The 21,241-nt window shown below is 58.1% G+C and overlaps 1 protein-coding gene across 1 annotated transcript in view; it reads left to right on the forward strand.

Annotated features, from left to right (window-relative positions):
- CCDC187 (coiled-coil domain containing 187) overlaps positions 1-21,241 on the forward strand; it is a 44,007-nt gene that overhangs the window by 10,059 nt on the left and 12,707 nt on the right. Inside the window, exons 5-22 of the mRNA XM_063082564.1 lie at positions 1,118-1,252; positions 1,701-2,929; positions 3,216-3,310; positions 4,977-5,548; positions 5,958-6,045; positions 6,946-7,189; positions 7,614-7,727; positions 8,420-8,700; positions 9,559-9,671; positions 11,263-11,389; positions 13,222-13,352; positions 14,043-14,140; positions 14,487-14,600; positions 14,846-14,950; positions 15,040-15,151; positions 19,044-19,120; positions 19,811-19,938; positions 20,900-20,987. Coding sequence (XP_062938634.1) covers positions 1,118-1,252; positions 1,701-2,929; positions 3,216-3,310; positions 4,977-5,548; positions 5,958-6,045; positions 6,946-7,189; positions 7,614-7,727; positions 8,420-8,700; positions 9,559-9,671; positions 11,263-11,389; positions 13,222-13,352; positions 14,043-14,140; positions 14,487-14,600; positions 14,846-14,950; positions 15,040-15,151; positions 19,044-19,120; positions 19,811-19,938; positions 20,900-20,987 — 3,851 coding nt within the window. The remainder of the gene's footprint in view (positions 1-1,117; positions 1,253-1,700; positions 2,930-3,215; positions 3,311-4,976; positions 5,549-5,957; positions 6,046-6,945; positions 7,190-7,613; positions 7,728-8,419; positions 8,701-9,558; positions 9,672-11,262; positions 11,390-13,221; positions 13,353-14,042; positions 14,141-14,486; positions 14,601-14,845; positions 14,951-15,039; positions 15,152-19,043; positions 19,121-19,810; positions 19,939-20,899; positions 20,988-21,241) is intronic.

Consider the following 21,241-nt stretch of genomic DNA (forward strand, 5'->3'; position numbering starts at 1 on the left):
TGTGTGCATGTGAGAGTGCCTGAGCATGTGTGCGAGTGTGTGTGTGAGCAAACATAAGTGTGCATGTGTGAGGGTGTGTGCAAGTGCATGTGTGAGCATGTGAGTGCATGTGAGAGTGTGTACATGTGTGTGAGCATGTGTGAGCATGGAAGCCTGTGTGAGCATGTGTGTGCACATGTGAGTAAGTGCATATGGGAGTGTGTGTGAGCGTGTGAGCATGTGTGTGAGCATGTGTGAGTGTGGGAGCATGTGTGAACATGTGTGTGCACGTGCGAGCGCCTGAGCATGCATGTGAACATGCATGTGTGAGGGTGTAAGTGCGTGTGGGAGTGTGTGCGAGCATGTGAGACCGTGTGTGAGTGTGTGAGCAAGAGGCCGGCCACTGCTTCCTACCTCCGCCGGGGCCTGTGTGGATGGGTTTGTGATGACGGTGAGCTGGTATTTGCGTTTGGTGAATGCAATCTGGGATCATGAAGTAAAACCTTGATAAGTGGTGTGTATTATGTCCAACATTTATTAAAGAAAGCTCATCTGGGCTAGGGATGTGTTGGATCGTTCGTCTCTGCAATACCTAGGACCCTCATCCTGCCAGCCTAGGGTCTCCATTGACCCCCACCCTGTGGCTTTTGACTCACCAGCTTAAAAACAGATTAATTTCCTCTGGCTCAGTGCACGTGATCCGCGACAACCTCACCTCCCTCACTGCCGCTGCGGTGAGCCCCGAGCTGTGCTGCGTGTGCAGGAGGGGCTGTCCCTGGGCAGCGGGCCGTCATCATTCTTACTGCTCTGGTCTCTGGCCAGTGCTTACTGAGCATGCGCTACGTGCCTGGACCTGTGTTGAGTCCTTCCAGACAAAGCTGTTGGGAGCAGATCACCCTTGATTTACTGAAGAGAATACTGAGGGTCAGAGTAGTCAAGTCACTTCATTGCAGTCGCTCTGGGACTCAACCTTGCCCGGTGCTGGCTCGTGGCTGCTGGTCTGGCTCTGCCCCACAAGGGCCTGGCCATGAGGGATTTCCCGCAATCCCCTCCAGGAGTGTGTGAAGTGATCTCCTTGGGACAGTGTTTGGAGGTTCATGTGTGCCCCGGTGGTGTGTGTGTGTTTTCTCTGTTTAAGATTCTGAGTTGGTTGGGGTTCACACCTGGAGAAAAGGACAAGCTCTGGTGAGGTTGCTGCTCGGGCCCCCTCCCGCCCTCCCCAGGCTCCAGAGCAAGGCACCCTCAGGAGACCCAGCCCCCGCCGCAGAATTAGGTACCTTGTGCCTCTGCCGTGGGCTCCGTCCTGCTTTGCTGTGGCATCTAGGGGGTGGGCATGGAGGAGGAGGTGCCCTGTCTCCAGGCGGCCTGGGAAGAAGGAGATATCGGGTACCTATCTCAGCAGCCTGCCAGAAGCCCTCCAGATCTGCCATCGGGGTGGCTGGTTGGCTCACTTGGTGAGAGTGCAGTGTTGATAACCCCAAGGTCCAGGGGTTCAGATCTCTTTACCAGCCAGCTACCAAAAGAAAAAAAAAATCTGCCATCAGGAAGGGAACTTTGGGGAATAATTATTTTTAAAAGCCCAAGAAGAGGATTTCTGTCTGTGGGGCTCCCTCATCAGCTCTGGGGCAGGGTGGGCATCGGCGCCGCCTGAGGGAAGGGCTGCAGGATAGGGCTGGCAGCGGCTCTGCAGTGCTCGCCCCACTGCCTGCATTTGGGCTCAGTGGCCACTCTGCCCAGAGCGGGTGGCCCTGTGCCCTGTGCCAGGCACAGCCTCGAGACACCCAGACACCTGCCCTCAGGGCTCCTGCATGTGGATGAGGAGTGTGGAAGGGACGGGGCAGGGCTGGGCCTGAGGGCTGCTCCCTCCCGCCTGCCCGCGGCTCCTGACTCCTCCCTGGGGCCTGTCTTTGCAGGAGACGGCAAGAGAGTTGCAGCCGCCCAGCGCTTGCCTGTCCACGACCGGTCGCCCAGTCCCACCTCTGCCCGCAGTGGCCAGCAGGTGTCTGACGACACACCCAGCCGGACTTCCTGTAATCCGCCAGAGACAATCCGGGCTGCGATGGCCATCCTGCGAGACCTCCACCAGCAAATCCAGGCCGGGCTGGAGTTGGCCCAGGGCCACAGGAGGGGACGGAAGCTGCAGCAGCCCAAGCTGTGTCCATGGGACCTGGTACAAGGGAGGCAGCAGGGTCTTCCGAGTGCCCCGGATGCGCAGGGCTCCTTGGCGAAGAGTCCTTGGGCCTCAGCAGAAGGAAAGTGCTACCCTTTAGAGAGGGCTGGGAGCTCCCCCACCCGGCGGCCCTGGAGCCCCTCCGTCAAGTGGCAAGCCTGTCCGCAGAGGGCCTGGGTGGCCCGAAGACAGGGCCCCTCTTTCCAGAAACCTGACAGCCCCCCTGAGAGGTTGGGCTCTTTCTCCCAGCGGCCCTGGAGTGCCTCGGCCGGGCAGGCTTGGGTGCCTTATGAAGACCGGGAGGCCCCTGCCCCTAGGCCATGCAGCCCTCTGGAAAGACACACCCCTGCCCAGCGTCCTTGGAGCACCTCCTTTGTGCAGAGGGCCAGCGCCCCGGGCAGTGGCAGAGGCGACGTCCCCGCTCCCTTGGGAGCTAAGCATTGCTGGCCGAGGCCCACCCGGAGTGTCCCTCAGAACCCGCCCAGGAAGGAGAAGGACATACCACTGTCACCGCCACCCTCCCCGAAGCCCCGGGGGCCCCTCGGCCACCAGCACAGCTCTGAGTCCGTGCGGGAGTTCGTGCGCCAGAAGGCGCTGGCCCGGCAGTGGCGGGCCCCGGAGGAGAAGGCCTCGGCCCTGCGGACTCTGGAGCTGAGAAACCAGAGGCTGCAGGAAGTGTACAGGCAGCAGAGGGAGGCCGTCCTCGGCAAAGCCGTCCCTGTGGTCTCACAGACCAGCCCCAGCATCGTCACCTTCGTCCCCAGTTCCACACAGTCTGGGGTACGTGCTGGGAGTGAGGGTGGGATGGGGGGTTCAAGCAGAGCTTGATTTCCCTTTGGCCTTGCTTGAGGGGAGCCCCTAAATGCCCGCCTCCCTGGATACGACGGGCATCCCTCTGCCCAGCTCCAGAGGGATCCCCTGCCTCTGCCACAGCCCCTGAAGCAGGACCTCCAATTTTCTGCGAGGGTCTGAAGAATCTGGACTGAGCCCCCTGGGGAAGGCCGAGAGATGGGGTCATGCTGCATCCTGGCCTGGGGGGCTCTGACTGCTTCCTCCTCTGTTTCAGGGTCTGGAAGCCCCTGGGAGCCTGGAGTCGCCGGTGCTGCAGTGGAGCAAGGTGACCTCCGGCGTGATGCTGGGGGACCAGGAGGCCCGGGGCAGGTGGGTGTGAGGGTACAGACACGCTTACTGGGTGGGGTTAAGGCCAGGCTCCCCCCACCGCCTGCAGCACCAGCCCACGCTGCAGAGAGGGCGGCCCCTCCGCACTTGTGTTCACATCAGACTTAATGAGCCATTTAAAAGTGCATGATTCCACGACGCTTTGTGTGTTCACAATGTCGTTCAGCCAGCACCTCCGTCCAGTTCTGAAACATCTATCACCCCAAAAGGAAACTCACATGCATTAAGCAGCACCCCAGCCCTCGCCCAGCTCCTGGAAGCTGCCGACCTACTCCCTGCCTCTGTGGGTTGCCTGTTCCTGGCATTTCACGTCGATGGGTCTGGCTTCTCTCGCTGAACATGATGTTTTCAGGGTTCACCTGTGGGGTGGCGTGTGTCAGAACTTCACTGCTTTTGCGGTTGAATAACATTCTGTTGTGTGGATGGACCACACTGTTTATCCATCACGCGCTGATGGACCCTTGGGCTGTTTCCTCCTCTTGGCTACTGTGAATTGTGCACCAAGAGGTGGAGTGCCTGTTCCTGGACCACACCCTGACATGCCAGGTCTGCAGAGCAGCCCAGGAGTCTGCATTTGTAGACATTTAAAGCTGACGTCAGGTTCCAGTTAGACGAGGACACAGGAGCCATGCATGCACCTGAGCGGGCACTCGCAGCCTGAGCCATCCGTGCGGTGGCACCAGACCCACACCCCCAGGGGCAGCCCCTCCCTGACTGGCAGGCTGGCTCCCTGCGACACTGGTGAGGTTTGTCCTCTTTGTCCTGGAGGCTATGGGTCCCTGCTGTCACTTCATTGTGTCCTCGTCCTTTATTTTCCACTTAAAAAAGTTGTCGTAAATACACAATCTAGTGTTTATCACCTTAGCCGTTCTTAGGTGCACAGCTCAGTGGCGTGAAGTACATTCTTGTTATGGGGCAGCCATCACTGCACTCCGTCTCCAGCACTTTCTCACCTTCCCAAACTGAACCGCTGTCCCCATGAAACACACAAACTCCCTCTCCCCTCCCCCAGCCCCCGGCACCCACCCTTCTGCGTCTGCCCCTGTGGATTTGACTCCCCAAGGGACCTCACGTCAGTGGACCGCTGCGGCATTTGTCCTGTTGCACCCACTCACTTCCTGCAGCACAGTGTCCTCGAGGCTCACCCGGCGGCGGCACGTGTCAGAGCTGCCTTCCTCCTTTAGGCTGCGTGACATCCCTTGTGTGCACGGGCCGCCCTGTGTTAATCCATCATCCTTCTGTAGACATTTGGGCTGTTTTCCCCTTTGGCTGCTGTGAACACGGTGTGTGATTGTCTGTCCATGTCCCTGCTGTCAGTTCTTCTGGATGTGTGCCCCGAAGCGGAGTTGCTGGACCGAATGGGAGTCCTGTGTTTGACATTTGAGGACCCACCAGCTGCAGCACCCCACATTCCCACCGGCCGTGCACGGGATCCCGATTCCCCATGTCCTCGCCACACTCGGTCTTTTTCACAGCTGCGTGTGCTCTGTTGTTTGGGTGCCGTGGCCATCTCCCTGCTCCCCTGTGAGCAGACATCAGGTCTGTCACAGATGCTGCCAGATGCTGGTCGTTGTACACGCGTGTTTCCCACACCCTGTCAGCTGTGGCTGAGCCCGGCCTAAGCCTGTCCCTGCGTCTCTCTCTGCAGCTTCTGCCTGTGTCTGAACAGAGCCTGGAGCCGCGCAAAGGCCCTGGAGATGGGAGGTCCCCAGGGCGGCTGCGATGCTGCCCCATCGCTGCCGTCTGCCACTTGCCCCCTGGGGCCCCTGAAGCTCCAGGACCTGACCACCCACTACCTGCCCCACGGGCTGTGCGTCTGCCTGGACCCCCAGGACACTGAGCACCCCGAAGCATCCATGCCCCTGCACTTGGAGCACAAGCAGGCGCGGCTGCAGGCGCTGGAGACCATGGCCAGTGTCCTCAAGCAGCGGATCGACATCCTGACCGACAAGCTGCACAGGCCCGAGGCACTGGATGCCGTTGGGGACTGGGCCTCGGACCTGCCACCTTTGGGCCCCTGCAGCGTGCCTGCTGCCCCCGCACTCACCGCCCCAAACTGCTCTGGAGCCTTGGTGCCCGGCGGGGGCAGAGGGGCGCCCCAGGACTGGGAGGGCATGCAGGCCCAGCCCCTCCTGTCCCCCACCTACTTCTTGGACAGCCCTGGCTGGGAGTGGCAGCGGAGTAAGAGCCTGTGGGCCCACCACGAAGGCAAGCCCCAAGGTAGGGGCCCAGCCGGCCAATGGCCACCAGCCCCACTGGGTGCTGAGGGGCCTGTGGGCCGGGAGCAGCAAGGACCCCGTTTTCTCTCTGCCTCTGGGTTTCATCTCTGGAAACAGAATCAGAGGACAAGAGCGAGGTTTTGTCCGGGGGAACTGCAGGTTGTTACATGGCCAGCCCTCCTGTGCAGCAGCTGCTGTCACTGTCTTGTCCTCTGGCTGGGGGGAGGTGAAGCTGCTCCCGTGGCCCCTGTGGCCGCCGCCTCCCACAGAGGGGCAGAGGTGGACGAGGTGCCGTGTGCCCTGCTGGGCTGAGATCTGAGCCGCTCAGGCACTCCAGCTGTGGGTGTCTGGGGTCCCCCTTCCTCACTGTCCACCCAGGGGAAGGAAGTCACAGTGTCTTTTCCCCAAAGGTTTCGTGGAGGAGGGATGTTCGGAGCTGGAGAAGAGGCCGCAGAGAAGTGCGGCTCCCTTCCGGGCCCGCGGCCCCTTCGCAGGCGGGTAAGCCCGGAGCCCCCTCTCAAGCCCTGGCTGTGTCAGGGCCTTGACTGTGTCACAAGCCATCAGAAGCTGCCTGTCACCCCCCCCCCAGTATGTCCCCCTTGCATTGGTCCAGGGGCCAAGCCCAGGAGTCTGGGTGCCACCAGGCTGAGCAGGGGAGTGATCCAACTCCCTGAACCCAACCCAGGTCACGATGGTTCTGATGCTGGTTGGGGAAGCCCATGACACTCAGTGGCCCTTGGACACCTCTGTGGCTGGGCCGTGTGCAGTGAGTCTTTGATCCAAGCCCCCTGCTGAGGGATGAGGAGCCCGGGGATGTACTCCCCCTTAAATGCTCCTTTGCACTGGCTCCGAGCCCTCGGGAGGTGCTGCTGTCACGGCTCTTGTTGGTTTTTGGCAAACAGACTGTGTCAGGGACACAGGTTTAGGCATCCTCTGCCCATCCAGGCCCCACGTCCCTTAAGTTCTCAGGTCCACCCGCATCTTCCTCTGGCTTTGGTCCTTGGCATTGGCTGTGGCTTATCTGGGGGCCACATCACACAGGAGCATTTGAAGTCCCTTCCCTGGGGACACTGCACCTACTCTGAGCCCACAGGCCCCCCGTGGCTCTGACTATCCTCCCCATCTTAGGAGGAGCACCTTCTTGTCCCCACCCCTTCCCTGTGGCCCCCACCCAGTCCCCAGGCTGCAGCGGGGTCCCTGGAAGTTTCTGTCCACTGAGGGGCTCTGCAGGTTGAAACTGAGTGAGATGCTTGCTGGGGCAGGATTGATCCTCATCCAGGGCCCCCTTGGGGACCAGCAGTGCCTTCTTGTCCCCAGTGTCACCCAGTCCTTCCTGTGGCTCCCTGCACAGTGCATGCCGCCAGAGGTTCTCAGACCACCTGACCCCTCTCACTGAAGCACACTGGCAGCAGACGCCAACCTGGCCCGAGAGCCCGTCTCCAGGCAGCCCAGGAACCCAGGCTTGAAAACTCAGTGCTGTGACCAGAAAGACACAGCCAAGGGTGGGGGGTTTCTGGAAGAAGGCAAGCCAGTGGTCGTCGCAGAGGGCTCACCTGGCCCAGTGCTGGTGCCCACCACAGTCCAGCAGGGGCACCTGAGACATCTGCTCAGGGCCCAGGGCTGCCCTCGGCCTGGCAGCCGGGTTAGTGGGCCTTGCAGCTGGCTCTCCCATGGGACTCGCCCACACGGAGGGTGTGACAGTGACGGCACGTGTTTACTGACATGAGAATGAGGACTTGGGTTGAGACCTCACCGGGGCAGCTTCCATGCTCAGGATGCAAATGGGGGATGGGGGTCGCTGTAATTCTGAGGTTTTTCCCGGTGTACCCCTCCACGTGCGGCTGCCTCAGGGAGGGGGCTCAGGTTCAAGTCCCAGTTCTCTGCCTGGAAGCTGTTGACCTGAGCAAAGTCACAATCCTCTTTGCCCAAGAAACCTTATGCCCCCCTGCCCATTCCCCTCGGGACCAACCCCCAACCCTCCTCTCCTGAAGCACCCCTTGACCTCGAGGGATGGTGGGTCTGGCATTTACATCAGGTCCTGTGAGGTTGTGTCCTATCTCGCCCAGGCTCAGTCCAGCTGGTGGAACCGAATTACTGTGACGGGGGCGGAGGGCGGGGGGAGCACTGGGCTGGACGTCTCCTTCTCTGATACCCCCCCAGCTATTGAGAAGGGGGCAGCAGTGAGGGGGTGAGAATGTTTGGAGAGGGTAAGTTCAGGGCCCCAGGCTCTCAGGTGGACAAGCTAGATCTGTCCCCACGGCCCAGGCCCAGATAGTGTGGGATTTTGGTGTTCCTGGCACAAAGCCATAGACCAGCAGAGGGGCAGAGGGACATTCCTACCATGGCATTCCCACCTGGAACGGGCCCTGGGCACTGGGTCTGCCCTCTCCCTAGAGCCCTGCCAAGGCTGGAGAGACAGGAAGAGGTGGAAATCGTGTTCATGAGCCATGCCCAGAGGGACCAGGGCTCCTGGATAGGGGGGATTAGGGACGGCTCAGAGCGTGCTGGGCCTTGGTGCATCCATGCCGGGGCGGTCAGGAAAGGCGACCCAGCCTTTAAAAGGGCAGTTGCCACTGCCCGCTTAACAGGGCTGGGGCTTTAGTGCCACGTGTCCGCTGGCTAGCCTGGGCCTCTGGTCACCTCACTCGCTGCTTTGGGTCCCAGGACAAAAGTCAGCGCTTCCTTCTTTGGCTGTGGCTGTGTCAGGCAGTGCTCTCAAGTGCACACAGCCAGGGCCTGGCCCCCGCCACCTCTCACGGTGGTTCCTGAGTCAGGGTGGGACTGTCTCCTCCCACACAGAAACCACAGCACTCAACAGCAGGTGAAGGACACTGGGGTTTCCGACTGATTGTCCTCTGGGCTTGGGCCCCAGGATGCCACCTCCTCAGCATCTATGTCTCAGCCCCAGGGCCGTCCTTCTTTCTGTAACATTCTTTCCCTGTCTGTGCCCCACGGTGCTGTGCAGTCCCCGCCTGGCCTCAACATACACCCATCTCTCCTGTGGTACTGTGAGCTGGGGGACATGGGCCACTCCCACACCCCAGCCCCTCACAGCGCTTGCCCAAAGCAGGTGCATGGCTGTCACCTGTGGACCCTGTGGCACCCTCGGGGGCTGCAAGAGGCCAATTCCCCGCCTAGTGTCCACGGCTACAGGTGTGGGTGGCGCCTGTAGCCGCTCAAGCAGATCCCGGGTCACAGTGTGCCAGGACAGAAGGGACGCTGATGAGAACATGGAGCGTGGTGGCTGTGCTCACTGCCCATGCACCCGCCTGGGCCACCGCCACCTGGGAAAGGCCTGATGCCACGCCGGTCTCTAGCTCTGTCAGCAGAAGGAGCAGGCCAGCCTGGGGAGGGCATGGCTCCAAGTCCAACTGGGCCTGTCCCCTGGGCATAGCCCAAGTACTTTCCAGATGGGTCACCCCTGCTGTCTTGGGTCCCCTATGCAGAATGGAGTGGCAGGGGTGGCAGTGCCAGCCACAGGCAGGTGGCTGTGAGGTGGGCTGCAGCTGATGCATGGTCCGTTTTGCCACAGGCTTGGTGGGCAGTGCCCTTAGTAGGTGGCAGAGGTGACGAGGTGACCATGCTGGCAAGGGGGACCCTGATCCCAGCCTCAGAGCCTGACATGATGTGGACGCTGCCCCTTGTGCTCCTGCTGGGCTGCTGCAGGGCCCCCCAGGGGCCAGGCTTAGGACCGCTGCCTCAGGGATGTGGGCTGGCTGGCCAGGGGCCTCCTGGCCAAGCTGGGGGACGCTGCAGGGGCCGCGTGTCTGCAGGCACCACCTGTTGGCTGCTACCCTCCTGGCTCTGCAGGCCACAGGCTGGCCTCCTGCTAGGACTTTGGGCCTTGGGTCCAGCCCTGGACACACCGTTTGTGGGACTGAGAGCTGCTTCATGCCATGGGAGCCCAGAGTCCCACTGAGCGAGTGTGCTGTCTGCCCCCACCACCGTCTCCCTGCCTCCTGCTGCACCCACGTGCCGACTCTGCTCATACCTGTGCTTGTGTGTCTCCAGCTCACAAGGGTTGCCAGCCATACCGGACCCTGCCTTCGGCTCCCTGCGGCTGGAGAAGGTGCCGCCGGCCAGCGGGGCAGGCTTGTTTACCCCCTGGACCACCCAGAGCTGCGGTAAGGGCGTGCCCACGGCCAGGCCCTGGGCTGGCTGGTCGGGTGGCCAGGGAGGTCCGCTGGGGACCCCCTCCACAGCCTAGCGCTCAAGCTTGGTCTTGCGGGTAGAGAACTGCTTTTCTACGTGGAGTGCATCCACACGCCAGTATTAAAGTTTTTTGGAGGCTTTCAGGACCCTGCAGCGTGCTCTGTGCCCTCGTCACGCCTGTGTGATGTGCATGTGACCGGAGAAGGGCCAATAGGCTTATTTCGAGAATGGCTGTGCTCCCGCTGCCACCCTGTGTGGCTCAGGTCACCTCACACGATGCCTCCTGACAATGTCCCACAGCCCGGGACTCTGCCTTTTCTTCAGCTACTTATGTGTTTTTGCTCCTGGGTTACAGAGGTGGGGCTTGCTCAGTGTGGAAGAGCTGGTGCCTGGCAGGGGTGCATGTGTGTCCAGGAGCCACGGAGGCCCTGGGGATGCCCACCCTGCCAGGGGCTTCGTCCTGGCAGTGGCATATAGGCCAGGCCACAGGAACCCTCCTGCCCATGTGGCTCGGGGAGGGCAGCTCGGCGGGAACGGGGGGCTGACTCATAAGGCAGGGGACCCCCATTCACTGTTTTATGGTTATTAGTCTGTTGATTTCTTTAGAGCAAGTTTTGAGTGTGGGGGTCACACATGCTTCTGTTTGGCTGTGGGAGGGACGGGCAGGCGGGCTGGGCATTCAGAGGGAACATGGGCCCCCAGCCCTGAGCAGCCACAGACACCACCTGCACATCCTCACAGTGGCCTTTGAAAGCCTGGGGTGGACTGGTTGGCAGAGACCCAGGCTTTGCCCTCCAGGTCCAGGGCCTCGGGAGAGGGGAGGGAGCGTTTCAGTCCTGGGATCTGTTTTCCTACAGATCTGGCTTCAAAGCCAACCGCCCCATAGGTCAGGCCCTCCCAGAAGAGGCTTTCTGGTGAGGTGCCCAGCAGCACTCACCCAGTGGACGGTGCCCTTCCCAGCTAGGGGCCTCACCTGGCATGTGCCCGCGGCTCCTCTCTGTGACTGGTAGAAGGGGCTCTGTGTGTGTGTGTGTGCGTGTGTGCGTGTGTAGAAGGGGCTGTGTGTGTGTGTGTGTGCGCGCGTGTGCGCAGAAGGGGCTGTTGGACTCACACCTGGGGTCCTCTGAGGGAGAAAGAATCTGTAGCTCCCCCACCCCACGGTCTGTCTCTCCCACCTCCTTGCCTCTCCCTCTGGGACACTCTCCCAGCCTGGGGTGGGGGCTGCTGGAGGCCCCAGGCCAGGGCTGCTGACCCTCCCAGTCCGCAGGGTGTGCGGAGCCCCAGCAGCCTGTGTGTGTGTTCTGCACGCACTCTCGCTGAGCATCACTGTGTGCTTGGCACTGACTGGAGCCAGAGCCCTGCCCTGGTGGCACCTGCGTTATTGGGAGTGTGGCAGGAAGAGGAGGAGCAAGCGACACCAGCGGGTGGGACCCATAGCCGTCAGGGTCTGGAGGAGACTCACCCCGGAGCGGGGCAGATGGCACCTGTATTGGGGAGTCCACGACCAGGAAAGGCCCCAAGGGTTCCCTAGCAGGTGTTAGTCCACCTTTGCTGTTGTGACAGAATACCTGAGACAGGTGATTTATACTGAATGGAAATGTACTGGCTCACAGTCTGGAGCCTGGAAGTCCAAGAGCAAGGTGCTGGCATCTGGCGACGGCCTTCCTGCTGCGTCTTCACGTGGCGGAAGGTGAGAGAGAGAGAGATGAAGGGGGCCAAACTCCCCTTTTATGACGAACTCACTCCTGCGATGGCAGCATTAATCCACTCATGAGCATGGAGCCCTCGTGGCCTGATCACCCCTTAAAGGCCCCACCTCTTAACACTGTTTAGTGGCAGTGAGACTTCAACACGAGTTTTGGAGGGCACAGCCATCCCGACCACAGCACAGACCTCCTCCAGGGAGCGCAGCCCTCGCTGGGGTTGCACACCGTCCTTTCCGAGGGCTGGCTGAGTGGCGGCGGCCGCCGTGTGAGGGTACAGGCAGTTCCCCACGGCAGTGAGGCAGCTCCTCTAGGCCAGGATCTTCCAAGGGAGTGAGGTGAGGGTCAGGTGGCCCTCGGTGTTTACACCTCAACCTGATTCACCATCCTCTGGGTGGAAGGTGCCGGCAGGCACAGGGGGACAGGCAGCAGGAGTCCATCAGCTCCAGCTTTTACCACCAGAGGCAGCACTGTCCTTGGAACTTTCTAGACTTGAATGCCTAGGCCAGGGCTGTCCAGTGGAACTTTTGAGACTCAAACATCTTGAACAGAGCTATCCAGTGGAACTTTCTAAACTCAAGTACCTAGGTCAGAGCCGTCCAGTGGAACTTTCTAGACTTACACGTCGACCACACTGTTGAATAAAACCTTCTGTGGTGAGGGAAATGTTCCATGTTCTGTACTATCCAGTATGATAGCTGCCAGCCACATGTGGCTGTCAAGCCAGCAAAAGTGGCCAGTGTGACTAAGAGTAGAGTTTTGCTCTCACTTCCTTTCCTGTGAGTTTAAGTGTGTGCAGCAGGGGTGGCTGCGGCCACCACGTGGACAGCAAAGCTCCAGCCCCTGGATGCAGTGCTCCCACCCCGGCCGGTGTCCTGTCAGATTCCTTCTGGTTTGAGGCTGTGGCTCCCAGGACCTAAGCACTATAGCTGAGACCACAGTTAGTCATCATCGTGATTACTGTCCCAAGTGACACCAGCTGCCACATGGTGAGCACTCATTAAACCATTCACTGGATCCTCACAGCTACCAGGCACTTTAGGGTGTCACCAGAGGGGTTGGGGAGCAAGGCCCATGTCATCCTTTGCTCACTGGGGCTGCTAGCTGCTTGGCCAGCCAGGGCCGTGCCTGCCTCGGGGATGGCTCACAGCTCAGAGCTCAGGGACATGTGGCCCATGTCTTTCTGGTGGCCTGTTGGGGTGCAGATGTGGCCGGAAATGACCGGATCTCCCCCTCCTCAGGCCACATGGTGGGGAGATCTGCAGGGGCCTCAGGACTGGAGCATGGGGGGCTCGGTGCAGGACCGAGGCACCTTGTCTAGCGTCAGCCTCTCTCAAAGGCCACAGAACAAAAGCAACGGAAGATTTTCCTCCCTCCCCTGAGAATTTCAGCTCAGAACAGACACTTGAACCGAAAGGCTTCCGAGCGTCTTCTCTTCCCATCATGGCCAGTTAGATTGGGGTGCCAGGGTCACCCAGGGGCTCAGTGCGTGTTAGGTGGCTGCCACCCTGCTTCTCACCTGGGCCTGGTGCTTCAGAGTTTCTCCTGCTGCCCACGTGGAAATGCCCAGGAACTGGCTTAGCTGCTGTTCAAGCTCTTCAGGTGCTCTGTGAGCAGCTGAGCCACGCGGTCCTGGGAAGGAAGCACAGTCTGTCCGGGAAGGTGCTGGCCTCTGGCACTCGCGGCAGGGGTTCTGTCTGGTGTCCCTCTGCACGCTCAACAGCGACGGCTGAAGAGCTCCTCAGGAGGGCCCCGCCACCCACAGACCAGGGGCCTGAGCCTGGGTGAGCGACCATCCTCTGTGGGCCTCCTCTGCCAGCTCTCAGTGGGCCCAGGCCCAGGAGAAGGCGCAGGACAAGGCCAGGAAAGAGCACACTGCCCGCCCCTCCTGCCGGGCAGTTCCTCCTGGTGGCAGCCTTCACAGGGCTGGGCGCGCCAGTGGCGGGCAGAGTCAGAGCACAATCCCTGGAGGACCACCAGAAAGAGAGAGAAGCCCCCTCTGCTGCCCTTGGGGACGTCATCGTTCAAGGGGGAGCTGGGGTTTTCATACTCATACTCTGGAACGATCCCAGATACTGCATGGAGCACGCCTGGACTGTGCCGTCTCTGTCTGTGTTAACACACACCCTCAGTCACCATCATCGTCACTGTTAGCAATAGCAGCAGCTGCCACCTGCTCAGTATTTATTGCATCATCTCCTGGAATCCTCACACCAGGAAGTAGGACCTCTGTGTCCCCACAGAGGCTGTGATTGATGAGGAATTTGTTTGAGGTCACCCAGCAAATGCATGATGGAGCCAAGACTGGCACCCAGGTCTGTTGGGTGGCAAAGCCCATGTCCCTGGGCCCTGTGGCCTCTGCAAACTGAGGTTCCAGAAGGAGCTATGGCCGAGGGCCAGGCAGAGCGAGACTTGGGGGTCTGAGGCTGGGCTGCAGGTGTCTGTCCCTTCGTGGCGCTTCCTCTGGACATGTGGGGAAGGGGATATTCTTGATGTAATCGATGCATGCCCAGCTGCTGTGCCTGTTTCCTTGCAGGTCGAGAGGCTGTATTGCCCTGCCACTGAGCATTCAGGCTGCAGCAAAGAGAGACCCAACAGGGCCCCCAGCTACTCAGCAGCCCCTTCTCTGTGGGTCCGCAGGTCAGCAGGAGCCTGGCAGGCCGCATCTTGAAGACCCGAGTACTGGGCACCTTGCTGACATCCAGCAGAAGTCCTTGAGCTTCCCGGAGTCCCTGAAGGTATGTCCCACCCCTGTGATGTCAGGCCGTGACAACCATGTCCTTTTTAGGCCTCTTCTGTTCAGGATGAGCTGGGAGCAGCCTTTGTCCTGAGGCTGAGCGGAAGTGGCTCCAATGTGCAGGACTGTAGAATTTGGAAACAGGGTGGCTCCAGTGAGGGGGTGAGCATGAAGTTGGGGGACAGTTAGCTGACCAGGGCACCTGGCCTTCCAGGGGGCAGGATGGAGAAGCCCCAGGCAGGGAGAGCAAGTCAGGCGCCGGTCCGTGGGGTGGCCCTCTGAGGAAGGGGTCTGCTGTCTGCGGGAGCGGCGTGCTGCAAACCCTGAGGCCTGGGCTCTCTCTGCAGCTGGACCATCGGAAGCAGGAGCAGGTGCTGGCCTTCCTACGGCAGCAGGCAGAGCGGGAGGTCTGGGAGACGCAGATGACCCTGGATGGGCTGCTCTTCAAACGCCAGCTGGAGGTCAGCCGGGCCCATCCCTCCGAGGCTCTAGCAGGCCTGCCCTGTCCTTGCCTCGCCACGCCTGTGGCCGTCCTGAAGGGGATGCTGCTCCTTTGCCGCGGGGACGGGGGCGGGCCTCCTGTCTTTTCAGGAGGTTCAGTGGAAAGCATTGTCAACTGGAGGGGGGGACACAAACATGCTGCCTCGTGGACTGCGGGCCACCTGGCTCGTCCTCCCTACCGCACGCCACCTCCCTGTCTTCACAGCGGCTGCTGGGAAAACACTCAACCCAGGCCAGGCCAGATGTGGCTGTGAAGCTGGAGCAGCTGCAGATTTGTGGGGACCCAGAACCAACGACAACCTCTGTGAAGGTTGTGACACCCAGACCCAGGTAAGGCCCAAGGCTGGGGCCAGGCACGAGGCACCGGTCCCGCAGGTGCGGCTGGAGCTGTCTCTCCAGTGTGCTCTTCTCACCTGCAGGTCACACCCACCCCCGGGCAGAGATGCTGCCCTGTCTGCCGGGGATCCTGAGGATGGACTGGAGAGCGGCCCAGGCAAGTCAGCTTCTGCAGGTGAGAGTGTCCTCCAAACTCCATCCGGGCCTGGCAGCAGGCAGAGCGCCCAGCCAGTGAGCGCTGGGGTCAGGCATGCAGGGGACAGGCCCTGAGGCTCACACGGGCAGAACTGGGATTGGACACTGAGCCTGTCCAGCACCAGGGTGGTGGGTTGCCCACCGGTAGTGCCCCCATGACATCCCTGAGCCCGGGGAACCATGTGAGACAGCAGTTGGCCCCTGGCCCCCTCTCCACTCATGTGAACCTGGGGAAGGTGAGCCGGATCATGGCAGAGAGCTTCCATCAGACGGGGTGGAACAGCCACCAGTGAGGCAGGGGCCACGGCCGAGGAAGGGTTGGAGCTCAGCCCTCCTGGGCCTGCTGTCCAGCCCTCGTCTCCAGGGAGGCGAGCGCCTGCTGTCAGCCCTGCTCTGGGACAAGCAGGTCCTCAGCTCCTCCAGCCCTGCTCCCGGCTGACCCCTGCTCCCAGGGACAGCCTGGCTCGGCCTCTTGGGAAACAGGGACTCCCCTCTTTCTGGGCCCACCAATGCTCCCACCTCCATCCCTTTGAGTGGCTTTTCCCAGTGGCCTCTCAAGTACTGGCCTTGCAAATTTCCAGACTCCCCTTCTGTGTGGCGTGTATTGGCAAATAAGGGTCGGTGTGCAGGTCGCAGGGATGGCGTAGCAGAGCCCCGAGGTGACCTTCCCAGTGCTCAGTCAAGCTGGTCATGGTGACACAGTTGCTTCACAGGGAAGCTTAGCTCCTGCTGTCTACAGCTACTTTAATTTCTCTGTGGTCCTAAGGCATATTGGATGATTCTGATGATGTTGACACTCGGGTTTTAGCCCAGAATATGGTCTTTGTTGGCAGATGGTCTGTGTGAAAAGATGGTCTGCTGTTGCTGGGGGAGACCTGTAATGTCAGTCAGATCAAGCTGGTTGACAGTGCGGTTCAAATCTGCCATCTCCTCCTGGCTTTTCTGCTACCGTTCCTATCCATTGCTAAGAGAGGGGTCAAATATCCAGCCTACACTGTGCCTAGTTCTTGCAGTTCTGTGAGTTCTTGCTTCATGCATTTTTAAGGTTCTGATATTAGGCACAGAAAGGTTTAGGATTATTATGTGATCTCAACGAACTGACGCCTGTATCATTATGGATTAGTTCTCTCATCCCTGGTGATGTGCTTGGCTCCAAAGTCTACTTTGTCTGATATTAATATAGACACTGCAGTTTTTCTTTTAACTAGTGTTACGCGGTATCTCCTTTTCCAGCTTTTTACTTTCAACTTATTTGTGTTTTGTATTTCAAGTGTGTTTCTTATAGGCAGAATATAGTTGGATCTGGCTCTATTTATTTTTTTATCCACGCTGGCAATCTCTCTGCTTTTATTGGGTGCCCACATCATCACACGGCATGTAATTATCCGTGCGGTTAGGCCTCAGTCCCATCATCTTGCTGTTTTCTTTTGTCCTATCTGCCCTTTATTTTCTTCTTCCACTTTTTCTGCCTCCTTTTGGGTTAAACACTGTTTTTAGGGTTCCATCTTATCTCCATTGTTGGCTTATGAGCTATAATTCTTGCTTACTTTAGTGCTTGCTTTAGGACTGACACCAGCACACACAGTCTACCTTCAGGTGATTCCTGCCACTTCCCCTACAGTGGAAGGCCCTGCGGTACTTTCGCGTCTTCTTTCCCAGCCTAGTGTTGTCATGCATTTCATTTTAAATATTTTATAAAATCCATAATACATAGTTGTTATTCTGTTTAAACAATCGATTATCTTGTAAGTTTTAAAGATACACACACATCTCCACGCGGCACCGTTCTGCCCTCTGGGCTGGTCCTCTTTCCTTTGAACTCAAATCTCCAGCTGGCTTCCTTTTCCTGCACCTGAAGGGCTTCCTTTAATATTTGTGAGAGCGCGTATCTACTGGTGACAGTTCTTTCAGCTTTTGTACGTCAGAGGACATCTTCCCTTCAATCCTTGCTTTTCACATATTCTTTGCTGCATGTAGAATTCTAGGTGGGCTTTTTTTTCTTTCCATATTTAAAAGATGTCACTTTCACTGTTTTGGACAAGCAATCTGCTGTCACTGTGCCTGTGTTCATCTGTATGTAAATGTGTCTTTTTCTACAGCTGCTTTTAAGACATTTTCTTTGTTACTTGTTTTGAGCAATTAGATCGTGACGTGCATTGGGGTAGCTTTTCTTCATGTTTCTTGTGCTTGGGGTGTGTTGAGATTCTAGGACCTGCGGGTTTATCATTTTCTTCAAATTTGAAAAAATTTCAGCCACTATTTTTTCAAGTACTTTTTCTGTTCCCCCTTCTCTCTCCTCTCCTTCAGGGGCTCTAATTATGCATATATTAGGCTACTTGAAATTGTGAGCTCACCAAAGCTGTTTTCATTTTTTTAGAAATTATTTTTTCCTGTTTCCTTTTGAATAATTTCTACTGCTGTGTCTTCCAGTTTGTTAGCGTTTCCTCCAGCAGTATCTAATCTGCCACTGATCCCACCTAGTGTTTTTCAACTCAGGGGGTTTAGTTTTCACCCCCAAAATTCCATTTGTATCTTTTCTTTTTTATATCCTCCATGATTCTACCTAACTTTCTCAACATATGGAATATGGTCATAAAAGCTTTTAATGTTCTCTGCCAATTCTAACACCTGTGTCAATCCTGGGTCAGTTTTAATTGATTATTTTCCTCTTTAGGGATCATGTTTTCCTGATTCTTTGCATAACTGCTGGATGTTGTGAATTTTACTTGATATTACTTTATTCCTATAAACGTTCTTAAGCTTTGTTCTGAAATGCAGTTATTTGGATTTAATTTGATCCTTTCAGGTCTTGCTTTTATAATTCATTACGTGGATCCAGATCAGTGCTCAGCCTGGGGCTAATTGTCCCCACAACCAAGGCAAGAATGTTCTGTATACACTATCCAATGACCTGTGAATCATGAAGGTTTCCAGCCTGGCTAGTGGAAACAGACATAATTCCCAGCCTTCTAGTCCTTCCAGATGCTTCTTTCCCAGCATCTGGTAGCTTCTTTACATGCATTATTGATCAGTTTTCTGAATACTCAAGGAGGACACTCCATAGATTTCTAGGGTTCTCTCTGTTAAGCTCTCTCCTCTCTGACATTCCGTCCCACCAACTCTAGCTGCCTTGGTCTCCCCAGATTCCCACCTCTGTCTCCTCTACTCAGGGGTCTGCCAGGCTCTGCCTCAGTTTCCCCTCCCACCTCCTTGGTTTTCTATCTCTTGGGGATCATTGTGTTACATAGCCTGATGTCTAGTGTCTGGAAAACTGTTCTTTCATATATTTGTGTGAACATCCTTCTATATGTATATATATGGGTATGTATGTATATATACATACATACATAATTTTTTTAGTTGTTTCAGATGGGACAGTAAATCCATAATCCAATCCCTTTTGCTCTCTCTTGGTGGGAAGCAAAAGTCCTTAATGATCTTTTTTAAAGTGTGGGGTCCTTTTCCCGTTGCACCCAGCATTGAAGGGCAGCCAGCAGAGGTCAGCCGCAAGATAGCTGCCTAAGCGGGGAATTTGGGCTCTGTCATTCTCCCTCTCTCGGCCTTAGTCTCCCCTTCTGTGGAAGCAAAGCAGCTGGGCTATTGTTCCTGAGCTACCTCTATTTTTGGTCTGGTCTTTCCCATAATCAGTGAGGTCACACACCAGAACTTCCCATCAGAAAAAAGGAGAGTGTTGATCCTTTCCAATGTAGCCTTATAAAGATTTGGTGTGAAGCTGCATGTGTGTGTTGGGGGTGGAGGTGAGGACATTAAACTGCACCAGACATCCCATCTTTGTGAGGCCCTCCTATAGACCCTTGGAGGGTGCTCAGACCTCCTACATGACCCAACCATGGCCTGCTTTCTGTCCTCAGAGCTGGGGAGGCCTGACGGAGCCCTCTCCCAGCTGCCCCAGGCCAAGCTCCACCCTTTGGACAACCCCACCCATCAGGTACAGGGAAAGGGACTCCCTGGGGAGAGGGGCACAGTTTTGGGGTCCAGCATGGCACTAGCAGTGGGCATCAGACCCAAATCCTCTCTCTACTGCTTAGGGCCACCAGGTGCCTAGATCTGTCTCTGTTAGAGCTTGCAACCAGGGGGTCTCCACCCTGTGTCCTGGGTTGGGGAGGTTCTCCCTGCCATCACGTCACCCACCTTCCCAGCTGACAGTGTCCCAAGCCTGTTCCTCTCAGCTTGGGTGATAGGTGAGGACAGAGTGCTTTGGGCAGGGTTGGTCCCTGGCCTAGGATGCACATTTCAGAGCAGGTGACCCGGCCTTTCTGGAACCCTCTAGAGCACAAACAAGTTCATGGTCTGGGTCAGGGCTTGACGCGAGGCTAAGATAATGAGGACCCAGCCTGCCCTCGGGGAACTCACAGTTGGGAGGGGGTCACCCTGCCCAGAGAAGGAGAGCAGGGCCTGGGGATGAGCCGGGTGGGCAGTCGGGGAGAGCTTCCCGGAGGCGGTGGCCTCTTCCCCGGGGCTAGGCACGGCTCACACCGGGTGAGTCCTGTCCCAGCAGCGGCCTGCATGCTCAGCGGTGACGCGGCCCGGTCAGTCTGCTCCGCCCCAGTGGAGCCCGGCGAGGGCCGGAAGCCCTGAGCCCGGAGCTTCTGGAGCCTGCGGCCCCGTCACGACCCAGATGCTGGAGCAGGGCCTGCGGGAGGAGGAGCTGCGCGCGCAGCACCAGGCCGCGCTGCTGCGCCTGCGCGAGAAGGCGCTCGAGGAGAAGACGCTCTCGGAGCTGGCCTGGCTGGAGCATCAGCGAGGGTGAGCGCACGCGCGCGGCGCTGGCCCCGCCCCCGACCGCGGCCGCCCCGCCCCCGACCGCGCCCCTCCCCCCTGCTGGGCCCCGCCCTTTCCGGGCCGCTCTTGGCCGGAACAGCGTTTTGGGAAACAAGACGTACTGGTCTAAAGAGTAGTGGGTGTTTGCAGAGAGTTAGATAAGACGGTCAAGAACGCAAAAAACAAATAAGAAATGAAAACCACCCACGGCCCCGCCTCTCCGAGATAATTTTGCGGATATTTTCCATTGTATTTTGCCAGCGGTTTTGAGAGACACACGTGGCTGTTGAAACACTGGGAAAAGGCCGCACATCCTGTTTTGTAACTTGAGTTTTCATGTAAAATATCGGGAAAACCTTCCCACGTCACTGCGTAACGGCACAACGCACAGGCGCCCTGTGACTCCCTTGGTCTGTGCCCAATGGTGGGGCCTTCCGGTTGTTTCCAAGTTTTTGTCACTATTAGTGAACGTCTGGAGAGATCATTCCTCACGGTGAATTCTTAGAAGTGGAAGTGCTGTGTCGTGAGAATGCATTTGGAAGCCTCTTGGTATTGCCAAATTGGCCTCCAGGAGAGTTTTGGCAGTTACAGTCCCCACGGGCAGTTTCTGACTGTGCCAGGCTGTGGGTGTCACATTCTGCCATGGGAATGAGATGTGCGTGTGCGTGGGCGCCTGCCTCTGTCCTGAAAGCACCCTCTGGCCTGGGCTGGGTCTCTAGGGTGGGAGATGCGGTCTCAACCTACCTCTGTCTTTTAGACTCAAAAGTGGCCGTGAGGGGGTGGAAAGAAGTACAGCCTGGGTGGGGGCCCCAGGGGGCCAGCCAGGGCCCTCCAGCCACCCACGCAGGCTGCCTCCCAGGTTGCCCAGGGCTGGCTGTGTCTGTGACTTTTCAAGTCCACTAGTGTGGACTATCAAGACTGTTGGTGATCTTTCCTCTTCTCCCAGGTGTCTGGGGAGCAAGGGGGACAAGGCGGTGTTGGCCACCCTGGTGGAGAAGCAGCAGCAAATTCTCAGCAGGTGCGAGAAGGAGCAGGTGAGGGCCATCTTGCACCAAGGGTGAGCTGGGGGTGGGCGGCTCACAGAGGTGGTTCTGCTGCCATCCTGGCACCATAGCTGGAGAGAGTTCCCAGCCCTTGACGCCCCCTAGGGTGGCACAGGAGCCTCTGATGCTTGGAAAGTGTCTTGGCCCGCAGTCCTGGCTCTTGCTGGGTGTGGCCTCGAGCAGTGGCTCAACCTCTCTGAGCCTCGGTGTCCTCCTTTGAACAGGAGAGTAACTGTAGTGTATAT

This window comes from Cynocephalus volans, chromosome 17 (assembly GCF_027409185.1).
Source record: "Cynocephalus volans isolate mCynVol1 chromosome 17, mCynVol1.pri, whole genome shotgun sequence".
Classification (NCBI taxonomy): domain Eukaryota; kingdom Metazoa; phylum Chordata; class Mammalia; order Dermoptera; family Cynocephalidae; genus Cynocephalus; species Cynocephalus volans.